General features: G+C 44.3%; 1 protein-coding gene across 1 annotated transcript in view; it reads left to right on the forward strand.

The window, feature by feature from the left end:
* Positions 1–3,898: 3,898 nt before the first annotated feature.
* Clspn (claspin) overlaps positions 3,899–12,079 on the forward strand; it is a 34,346-nt gene continuing 26,165 nt past the window's right edge. The window contains 5 exon segments of the mRNA XM_028885420.2: positions 3,899–4,047; positions 5,911–6,019; positions 6,723–7,162; positions 9,504–9,665; positions 11,728–11,805. Of these exon segments, the coding sequence (XP_028741253.1) occupies positions 4,024–4,047; positions 5,911–6,019; positions 6,723–7,162; positions 9,504–9,665; positions 11,728–11,805 (813 nt within the window). The 5' untranslated portion in view covers positions 3,899–4,023.

Consider the following 12,079-nt stretch of genomic DNA (forward strand, 5'->3'; position numbering starts at 1 on the left):
ACCCTAGCCATTGTTTGCTTTTAGTATGACATTTTGCTCACTCATTCAACAATTAAGCCCCTACATTGTTTCAGGTCTTGCACAACCTTTTTTTATTTTATTTTTGATTAGGAGGTATTGTGTTAAGCGAGACGATCAGATGCAACCTCTAACAAGGACATTCTCTAAGAGCTCTAAAGCTGTTTGAAATTGAAATAGGAATTTTTTTCTGAAGTCCTAGGCTTCAGAATATAGAGTGATATAAATATGTCATTCTACCAAGGACAAGTTTAAATAACTCTTGGAATAATCTTACAGTGACTCTCCCACTCACACACAACACAAGACTTCTTTAAGATAAGAAGTAGAATGGGGGACCTGGAAAGATGTCTCAGAAGTTAAGAGCGCTTACTGCTTTCACCCACATCTGGGGATCTGCAACCATCTGTAACTCCTGCTTTAGGAGATTCGAGTCCCAGAACCCACATGCCATAATGAGAAAATGGATTTCCACAAGTTGTTATCAGTCCTCCACACATGGGCTATGAATGTCTACCCATCCCCCCAATAAAAAAAATTAAACAGAGATGGGGGGAATTACCATTAAAAAAAAGTAAAGCCAGGTATGGTGGCACATGACTCTAATCTCAGCACTCAGGAGGCAGAGGAAGGTGGATCTCTATGAGTTCGAGGCCAACCTGATCTACAGAAAGTCTTCCAAGCCAGCCAGAAACCCTGTCTCAAAAACCACCAAAAAAAAAAAAAAAAAAAAAAAAAAAAAAAAAAAAAAAAAAAAAAAAAAAAGACTGGCATGACGGAGACCTACCACTTGGGGGCAGTGCTTCTCTAGAAACGAGGCATCCAGACCTAAGCCTTTAGGATGAATTCTACAGAATTTTAGTAAAACTGTAACATGATAGGTTCTCTTTCATAAGAAGGAGGAGGAGGAGGAAGAAGAAGAGGAAGAAGAAGGAGAAGGAGAAGGAGAAGGAGAAGGAGAAGGAGAAGGAGAAGGAGAAGGAGAAAACAACCTAGAGAATGATCAGGGTGGGAGAACACTTATAACATGGATGAGGTCCTGGCTTTGAATCTCAGCATAGCAGCAACAAAATCCATAGGAGTGAAAGGTAGGATTTAGGCATCTCTTCAAGCTTTTCTTGGTCTTTAGCATCTATTTTGTTTATCTGCCATGGGACAAATCATAACAGAACACTTGACAATGGCTTGAACATGTTAATTTCTGTTTTTCTCAGAAATTATTTTTATTTATTTATTTATTTATTTTTGGTTTTTCAAGACAGGGTTTCTCTGTGTAGCTTTGGAACCTGTCCTGGAACTCACTCTGTAGCCCAGGCTGGCCTGGAACTCACAGAGATCCGCCTGCCTCTGCCTCCCGAGTGCTGGGATTAAAGACATGCGCCACCACCGCCCGGCTACTTTTATTTTTTGTGGTCATTTTTTGTGTGTATGATGCGTGTGAGTGCAGCACACATGTACCGTAACGTCCATGTGGAGGTCAGAGGGTAACTGTGGGGAGTCAGGGCTTTCCTTCCATTGTGGGTCCTAGTGGGAACTCTGGTTATTAATTTATGGGACATGCACCTTTACCTGCTGAGCCATCCTGTAGGCCTAGAACCGGCTTGTCAAGATTGATTCTGTGTGCTGTATCAAAATCCAAAGTGCCTAACTTTTTGGAAGACAAGACTAATGGATGAAAATAATTTTTTATTTACTTTGATATGTATGGGTGTGTTGCCTGAATGTACATCTGTGCTCCGTGTTTGTGCCTGTTGTCCATGGCGGCTAGAAAAGGACATCAGATCCCCTAATACTGGAGTTACAGACATGTGTGAGCTGCCATGTGGGTGATAGGAATTGAACCCTTGTCCTCTGGAAAAGCAGCCAGGGCTCTTAACCTCTGAATCATCTCTCTAGCTCCTGCAAGTAATTTTTTTTTTTTTTTTTTTTTTTAGATATAAGTATTATTGGGGTAACCAGAACAGGGAAGAAGGGAGATATCAGAGGGTGCTTGCTCTCTGTGAGCTCTGAAGTCATAAGGAACAGGGTGTGACACTGGTGTGTGTGTGTGTGTGTGTGTGTGTGTGTGCTCTGAAGTCATAAGGAACAGGGTGTGACACTGGTGTGACACTGGTGTGTGTGAGCTCTGAAGTCGTAAGGAACAGGGTGTGTCACTGGTGTGTGTGTGAGCTCTGAAGTCGTAAGGAACAGGGTGTGTCACTGGTGTGTGTGTGAGCTCTGAAGTCGTAAGGAACAGGGTGTGTCACTGGCTCTACTTGTTACTAGTTTCTTTAAAGTCAGTTTTTCTCATTTGCTTAAACAGAGATGATTATATTACCTACCTTAAGGCTTACTCAGAGATTAGGAAAATGACGATTATAAAATTCTGTCCAGGGCCTGAAGAGATGGCTTAGCAGTTAAGAGCACTGACTGCTCTTCCAGAGGACCCAGGTTCAATTCCCAGCACCCACATGGCAGCCCACAACTGTCATACACGCAGACAAAACACCAATACAAATAAAATAAAAATACATTATTTTAAAAAAGAAGTATAAAAAGCTAGGTGGCGGTGGCACACGCCTTTAATCTTAGCACTCGGGAAGCAGAGGTAGGCGCATCTCGGTGAGTTTGAGGCCAACTTGGTCTACAGAGGAGGTCCAGGACAGCCAGAGCTACACAGAGAAACCCTGTCTTAAAAAAGAAAAGAAAAAAAAAAAGAAACAAAACTTCAAAAATCCTGTCCATTGTTTCTGTCACAAAGAGCGTGGCCAATAAAGGTTGGTCCTCCAAATGCTGAAGAAGTGCTACAGATAGCTGTATGTTTATGAATCGTTAATGTATAGTCATTGTAAAATGGGTAAAAGGTGAAACAGGAGGATGGGACTCTGTTTTTGCAATCCTGGAGCCTCATTAATTCGGGGGCCTCATGCAAGCTATACAAGAGCTCTCCTACGGAGCTACACCCCCAGCTCAAGACCCGTAGGGTGCAGACGTGGGTTGAGATGTGGTGAAGAAATGGAGTTTTTTTTTTTAATTTTTTTTTTTTTAATCTGAATGTAGATTCAGGAAAGGCTGGAAACTTTAAAGGAGAGGCCAGTATGAGGGGTGACCAGTCATCTCCCGTATGCCTCTGCACAGGTTCTAGGGATGTGAGGCCTTCCGTGCTACAACAGAGAAAGTCCTCAGCAAACTGGGCAGAGTTGGTCACCACACCAGTAGAGGTGTGTGTGTGTGTGTGTGTGTAGGGTAATAAGCACTCAGATCTTTCTTTCCCTGTGCCAGCTGGTTTCTTTACAATAACCTTGTCAGTAGCTTTAGCACTGGCCTGACCATGCTGAAGCCAAACGGCAGGGCGGCTGGGGCCATCCAGCAGGGTCAGTCTTGCCTGCCCATAGAGCAGAGCAAATTAAGGACAAAGAATCGACCACAAGAGGCAAAAACGTAACTCTGTAGGTTAGGATTGCTCCAGGGACGAACTGACCGAGAAAGCCTCCGACGGGATCTCAGGCTCCCTTAGCTAAAAATCAGGTGTGGAACACCCCCCGGGATACCTAGAGACTTCTCCCTAGTTCACTTCCTGTCTGGAAGTTTCATCACTCCTCAAATTGCGCCTAGTGCGACCCATGGAACTAAGACAAAGATCAAAAGTCCAAGAACACCATTCACAAGATACCTTCTTTCCAAGCCATAGCGCCGGACCTCTTCGCACCCGGGCACCCCCAGCCACCCCAAAGCCACTCCTAGATCTGGTTGACAACAGCTGCCGCGACCCGCCAAATCAACCCAAATTACATTTGCAGGGCCGGCAGGAGGCGCCTCCTGATTGGCAGGACGGTAGGGGGTGGGGCCTCGGCGGGAAACGCTCCCTCGGATTGGTCCAAACTATCGAGGGTGGGTGCTGTAGTGCGTCTAGGCGCGAAAGCTCGAACTCCGCTGCCGGGCTGGAGACAGCGGGAGCGGCCGCCCGCAGGTTGAGGCTACTGAGGACCGGTTCTCCCGGAGCTGCGCGGTAGGGAGGCCGGAATCATGACCGGCGAGGTGGGTTCCGAGGTGAGTTTAGGCTCCAGCCGGGGCTATGGAGGACGCTCGCCGAGGGCGGAGTGTGACAGGGGAGCCAGCGGGGCCAGAGCGCCGAGCCCGGAGGACTACAATTCCCGGCGTGCACCGCTCCGAGACCCTGGCTGGGTAAGGGGGCCTGGGCCTCGCTCGGGTCTCCGGGCGGCTTCCCGCGCTCGGTCCTTGAGGCTCCTGTCGCGCGCTTCTGCCGGCTCAGCCGGCTCCTCGGTTCGTCACGGCAGCCCGCCCTGCTCTTTGGCGCGTTTCCTGCCGCGCAAGCTCCTTTTACAGCATCCCCGGCAAAAAAGGAGGCCTTGGCCAGCTGGCCTGGAGGATGTGGGGTGGGATTCTGTGTAAACGCAGGGTGAGGGGAGTACGAAGTTGGAAGCGGCTCTGGAAGGCACCTCGGAGGGTCTCACGCGTGGGCCCGCTGTGTGTTTGCCAGCAGCGCTTCCCGCGCGGCGTCCCTCTGGTAGCTGACGGCTCTCACTGGTGGGATTTGGCCATAGGAAACTGTTTTCGGGAATCTGTGTTCTTTTCTGGAGCCAGGACAAGGACCGGACGGTTGCTTTGGGAACAGAAATGGGGTACCAGAAAAGCTAATCACCAAATGAAAGCCGTATTTTGACATAGTTTCCGTGATTAGATACTGAACAAAATATCAGACTTAACATCAAGATGAGATCTCATCCTGCACCAACCTGTCTGCTCACCTCACCCGAAGCCAAGAAAAGCCTTGGTTTCAATAAAATTATTTACAACGGCAGGTGGCTGACTTCATAAGCAATACTTTTACTTATTCTTAAAGAAAAAAAACAAAAACAAAACAAAACCCAAAACCTGAAAGTAGGAGAGGGGATTACTAGGGACAGAGAAGGGTACCAGAGAGATGGGGAGTCCAAGTTAGAAGAATGGTAGATGAACAAAATTACTGAGTGTGTGTGTGTGTGTGTGTGTGTGTGTGTGTGTGTGTGTCACAGAAGGGCCTGAGAGATGACTCATGAGTAAAGGCACTTGTTGCCAAGCCTGACAGTCTGACTCTAGCCCCAGGATCCACCTAGTAGACGACTTCTGTAAGTTGTCCTCTGATTTCCATACTCCCTCACCATACATGCCCATATATACCATACACAAAATAAATGATGTAATTTAAAGAATTAAAACGGGCTGGAAAGATGGCTTGTTACATAAGAGCACTTGCTGCTCTTCTAGAGGACTTGCATTTGTTCCTATCACCCACACAGTGGCTCACAACCATCCATATTCCAGTTTGGGGCATCCAGTGCCCTCTTCTGACCTTCATGAGTACCAAGCATGCATGCAGGGCCCTTACATGCACACAGGAGAAACACTCATACACATAAACTAAATAAATCTTTTTTAAAAAAAATTAAAAGGGGCTGGAGAGATGGCTCAATGGTTAAGAGCACTTGCTGTTCTTACAGAGAACCCTGGTTCTATTCCCAGCATCCTCATGATAGCTAACTACAGTTCTAGGGGCTCTCACGCCCCCTTTTGGCCTCCACAGGCACTGCATGAATATGGTGTGCGGATGAGACATCCATACACATAAAACAAATAAACCTTTTTTCAATTTGAAAAAGGAAACAACATAGGGAATCTGATTTGTGCAATTAGTGTGTTTAATAATTAAAAGTAAAAGGAGTTGTTCAGTTAGCATCCTGTAGCAATTAATTTATGGTTTTGTTTTGGCCAGTAATTCTATATGTCATCCTTTTATGGAATCATTGTTTTTGGTTCTGTCCAGTTGCAGCTAGATGACCCGGTGTTTGTGGATCCACACATAACTCGGAGCTCTGTCTTCCTGTTGATGCAAAGTTTGTTCTCATTTTCTAGGTCAACCTGGAAGTCAGTGATCTAAAACTGGTTTCACAAGAATCAGCAGACAGTCCTGTAGACAGCGGACAAGGCAGCTTTGAAACACTCGAGCCCCTGAGTGAAAGAGGTTTGTAATATACCTACATTAATCTTAAGAATGGAATGTGGGGGCCTGGGTTGTAAGCTATTTCAGTTAATCTCATTATTGTCTTGGCTTATCAAATTGTTAGTGCCCCAACTTTATTATTTATTTTACAGATACAAAACAACAGTGCTTACATAGTTTTTTGTTTGTTTGTTTTCAAGACAGGGTTTTTGCCTTCAAGACAGGGTTTCTCTGTAACAGCCCTAGCTGTCCTGGAACTTGCTCTGTAGACCAGGCTGGCCTTGAGCTCACAGAGATCCACCTGCCTCTGCCTCCTGAGTGCTGGGATTAAAGGTGTGCACCACTACCACATGACCATAGATTTTTTTAAAGAATATCCATTTCTGTTATATAACTGAATAGATAAAATGTCTAATAGTTGCTACATTGCCTGGTTAAATTGCATTCATTATAGAAAAGGATTTCTAACACTTGCCAGGATGATTAGAACAACTTTACACATTATAAATATATATAATTACATTTTTAGCAAGAGAGGTTTTGCCACAGAAAAGAATTTTTTAGTATATTTTTAGATATGCTTTGCCACAGTTAGTTCTTAATGGTGGTTGTGCAATTCTACAAGGTGACATATCACAGGTATAATTAAATATAATTTTAACTAGCTAGGAAGAAGGCCAAATGATTGGGTACCTTCTTTAAAAAAAAAAAATGTTTCCTCCAGATTCTGACGAAGAGATATTTGTGAGTAAGAAAACGAAGAGCAGGAAAGCGCTGCAAGACAGTGATTCTGAGGCCGAGGACAGAGATGCCTCTCCAGAGAAACCCACCTATGACAGCGAGGAGGAGAATAAGGAGAACTTCCACTCGAAGAGGAACAGGAAGGTCAAAAGCCTTTCTAAGACTCTGGCCGACAGTGACGAGAGTAACATGGAGGGAACTGTGTGTCAGGAGAATCCAGAAACTCAAGACACACCTGCCTTAGAGCTGAGCCACCAGTCTGGAAGCCCCGTGGGCCTCACCACTGACAGAAAGCTTGCCAAACAACTCTCCAGAGAAGGAACTGAAGGAAAAGCAAAAGCAAAATCCAAGAGACGACTCGAGAAAGAGGAGAGAACGATGGAAAAAATTAGGCGGCTAAAAAAGAAGGAAACAAGATATGAGGTGTGTTGTGATTTTCTGAACCTTGTAATCCTTCTTGTTGTTGTTATTTTTGAGGCAGGGTCTCCCCATGTAGCCTTGACTGGCCTGGAACTTGCTCTGTAGACCAGACTGGCCTTGAACTCACAGAGATCGGCCTGCCTCTGCCTCCCGAGTGCTGGGATCAAAGGCGGGCGCCATCAGCCTAGCAGTCATTTTTCTGAACTTTATAACGCAGTCTTTATTCATTTATTCATTCTTCTATAATGTATTTTTACTTGACCGGTAATTGCACATACTTAGGGGTACTGTGACATTTCAGTGCATGTGTGCCGCATGTAAGGATCAGGTCAGAACAATTGGCAAACCATTGCCCCCAGCAGTTGACATTTCTTTGTGCTGGGCACATTAAAAATCTTGTCCACTGGTTATGTTGAAATACTGAATTAATAGTTGTCAACCCATAGTTATCTTACTGTGTTATAGGACCTTAAGAGTTATTTTTGGGAGCTGGAGAGATGGCTCAGTGATTAGGAGCACTGACTACTCTTCCAGAGGACCTTGGTTCAATTCCCAGCACCCACATGGCAGCTCACAACTGTCTGTAACTCCAGTTCTAGGGGACCTGATACCCTCACACATATATACATGCAGGCAAAACCCCAATGTACATAAAATAAATAATTATAAAAAGTGTTATTCTTATCCATCCACATTCCTGTATCCACTGACTGTATCTCTCTATAACCCATCCAAGGCCCTGCTATTCTCTTCTTCTACTCTTTTTTTTTTTTTTCTCTTAATGTGTATGTGTTTGTGTGAGTTCATGTGTACCATGTGGGTGGTGCAGGTGCCTGTAGGGGTCAGAGGTGTCAGATCCTCTGGGAATGGAATTAAAGTCGGTTGGAAGCCACCAGATAAGGATGCTGGGAACTGAACCTGGGACCTCTGCAACAGGAGCAAGTGCTCTTAACTGCTGAGCCGTCATTCTAACCCAAAATGAACTTCTTAATTTCCACATATGAGTGAGGCCATGTGATGTTTCTCTTTCTAGTTTGAACATAATGTCCTTGTCTTAGTTAGGGATTCTATTGCTGTGAAGAGACACCATGACCAAGGCAACTCTTATAGAGAAAACATTTAATTGGGGTGGCTCACTTACAGTTTCAGTTTAGTCCATTATCATCATGGTGGGGAGCGTGGCAGCGTGCAGGCAGACACGGTGCTGGAGAGGTAGCTGAAGTGCTATGTCTTGCAGGCAACAAGAAGTTGACTGAGACACTGGGCCGTACCCTGAGCGTAGGAAACCTGAGCCCATTCCCACAGTGACACACTCCCTCCAACAAGACCATACCCAACAAAGCCATGTCTCCTAATAGTGCCATTCCCTGTTGGATTATGGGGCCAATTACATTCAAACTACCACAGTCCTCTAGTCCCGACAACATTGCTGCAAATGACAGAATTTCATTTTTGAGGGTGAACAATATACCCTGGAGTATGTATGGATATTTTACGTATGTACTTGTTAAGGTAATTAGGTGTCATTTTTTCAGATAGATTAATGTTTTAAAAATGTAGGTTTTAGTTCCTAATATTGTTTCTACACACAAAATATAGTTTTAAATTGACTGCTTTGCATAAAGAGTGATGGTTATATAACTTACAGTTATTTGATCTTCTTTGCCATTGTGGATGCATGAAAGACACTTCCAAATAGATGGGTTTCTGATTTCTTGGTGTGTTCTTGTAGTAATTCTTTGTTGCTGCTCCTCTGATGAAATTAACTTTGAAGGGATGATTTTTATTTGTTTTTAATTTTGTTTTTGTTTTTCAAGACAGGGTTTCTCTGTGTAGCTTTGCGCCTTTCCTGGAACTCACTTGTAGCCAGCTGCCTCGAACTCACAGAGATCTGCCTGCCTCTGCCTCCTGAGTGCTGGGATTAAAGGCGTGTGCCACCACCACCCAGTGAAGGGATGATTTTTAAAAAATACACATCAGTCAAAAGTTGATTTGTTAGCCGAGCAGTGGTGATGCACACCTTTAATCTCAGCACTCAGGAGGCAGAGGCAAGCGGATCTCTGTGAGTTCAAAGCCAGCCTGATCTATAGAGTGAGTTCCAGGACAGCCAGGGCTATTACACAGAGAAACCCTGTCTCAGAAAAACAAAAACAAACAAACAAACAAAAATCCAGGTTTGATTTCAGAGGGTAAGTGTAGGATAGGAACCAGTGAGAATGTTCTAGATGAGCTATATTGTCTGTTGATGAAAGGTGGTCTTTGTTGTCTGTTTCAGATTGTCATATGATGTTGTGAAATGCTAGACTTTAAAATGACTGGATTATGCCTTTTCTTTATTGTCCAGGAAAGTGATGCAAACCAGCCGCTTAATGACAGTGGCTGTCGTCTTGAAGATAGTGACCTTTTTGAAACAGGTTTGGAAGAAGAAAATGACTCTCCATTGGAAGATGAAGAGTCATTAGAGTCGATAAGGGCAGCTGTGAAAAACAAAGTGAAAAATCATAAGGCAAGTGAAGAACGTCCCAGCCTAGCCCACCTCTTCCAATCTTTGCTTGGTTTCTTGATTTACTCTTGCAACTTTCTTTTTTTTTTTTTTTTAAACTTAATTTCTAAAAGATTTGTTTTTATGTATGGGGGTTTTTGCTTGCATATATTCTGTGTACCACATGGGTACAATGCCCATAGAAGCCAGAAGAGGGCATCGGATCCCCCTAGAACAGGAGTTACAGATGGTTGTGAGCTGCCTTGTGGGTGCTGAGAATCAAACCTGGGTCTTCTGCACTTTGGCTCAGTGGGCAATATCACTTGCTGCTCCAGCATGAGGAGCAGAGTTCAAATCTCCAGGATCCAGATTAAAGAAAGCAATGTGTGGTCATGAGCTGTAACCCCAGGACTGTGGGAGGCAGAGGCAGGAAGATTGCTGGGACTTGGTGATCAGCCTAATCCCAGATTCAGTGACGAGACCCTGTCTCCAGACAGCAAGGTGGGGGCAATAGAGTAGGAGACCTGCCAGCCTTCTCTGGCCTCCATGTGTACACCAGTGCACAAATAAACATGCATATACAGCAGATGTGCACGCATGCATACAAACACACACACAAAGATCAAACAAAAAAAAAGGAATATTTTAGTTAGCTTTCTGTTGGTATGATAAACACCCTGGCCAAAAGCATGTTGGGGAGGAAATGGTGTATTTGAGCTTACACTTGCAGTCCAGCATGAAGAGAAGTCAGGGCAGGAACTGAAGCAAAAGTTATGGAGGAGTGCTGCTTACTAGCTTGCTCTCCATATCTTGCTCAGCCTACTTTTTTATACAAGCCAGGACAGTACCTCCCACAGGGGACTGGGCCTCTCCTCCATTAAGGATTAATCAAGACAGTACCCACACTGACTTGCCTGCAGGCCAATTTTTTTTTGGTTTTTCGAGACATGGTTTCTCTGTGTAGCTTTGTGCCTTTTCCTGGAACTCCCTTGGTAGTCCAGGCTGGCCTTGAACTCACAGAGATTCGCCTGCCTCTACTTCCCAAGTGCTGGGATTAAAGGCATGCGCCACCACCGCCCGGCCCAATTTTTTTTTTAAGAATTTTTTTTTTTTTTATTTTACATACCAGCCACAGATTCCTCTCTCATCCCTCCTGCTCCCCGCTCTCCAGCCTCCCTGCGCCCACCCATCCACTCCCCATTCCCTCCTCCAAAAGGGAGTCAGCAAAGCCTGATATATTCAGTTGAGGCAGGACCAAGCTCTTCCCCCCTGCATCAAGACTGAGGAAGGTATCCCACCATAGGCAATGGGCTCCAGAAAGCCAGCTCACTGCAGGCCAGTCTTATAAAGGCATTTTCTCAATTAAGATTCCCTCTTCCCAGATATGTCTAGATTCATGTCAAGTTGACAAAAATCAACCACCACAAAGGATTTACTTTCTTTCTTAAGATTTTATTTTATGTGTATGAATGTATACACTGCAAGTGTATATATGTGCCATGTGCATGTAGTGCCTGTGGAAACCAGAAGAGGGCATTGGATTCCCTGAAACTTGAATTTTAAATTTCTGTGAACTATAGCATGGGTGTTAGGAACTGAACGCAGGTCCTCTGCAAAAACAAGTGCTCTTAACTGCTGGTTTAACATTTCCAGTCCTCATAAAAAGAGAGATTGCTTTTTCAGTTCCCTAGAAGTCATTTCCCTTCTTAGGAAATATGTAAATAGAAAGGTTAGGGTTCTGATTCCATTTGTATCTACCTTTTTCTAAGCACAGTAGGAGAAGTTTCTATCTGGTAATTACTAATTTAAGAATAAAGTAGTGTAATGTAGTAAGAAACATCCTTTTGTCAGCCCTGGTAGTTGTGTTATCCCAGATTCTTGGGAGACAGGAGAATTGCAAGTTCAAGGTCAGCCTGGGAAATTTGATGAGACTCTGTCTCAAAACAAAGTTTGAGGGTTGGGGATGTATCTCAGGGGAAGAACACTTGCCTAGCATGTGCTGGGCCCTGAGTACAACTCCTTGCACCACCAAGAGAAAAACGTCTTTTCATCTGAGTTTAGTTTTTGCTGATTTGCAATCTTTTAGAAAAAGGAACCATGCCTGGAGAGTGAGACATTTTCATTAGAAGAAGAAAATGAATTTTCTAAAGGCAGTGGGAGGAAGGTAAGACAGCCCTACCTAGTATTTATATTGATCTCTTCCACAGGAGACTGTGCATTTCTCATAGATAAATACTTTATCTTATTTGATTTCCTTGGTAACCAAAATCTTTCTTTTATTATTTACTTCTTTCTTTTTTGAAGATTTATCTTTATGTGTATGTGCTATGCCTGTATGTATGTCTGTGTACCACGTACATGCAGTGCCTGGTGCCCAGAAGAGGGCATCAGATTCCCTGGACCTCGAGCTGCCATGTGGGTGCTGGGAACTGAACCTG

Source organism: Peromyscus leucopus, chromosome 2, assembly GCF_004664715.2.
Source record: "Peromyscus leucopus breed LL Stock chromosome 2, UCI_PerLeu_2.1, whole genome shotgun sequence".
NCBI lineage: Eukaryota > Metazoa > Chordata > Mammalia > Rodentia > Cricetidae > Peromyscus > Peromyscus leucopus.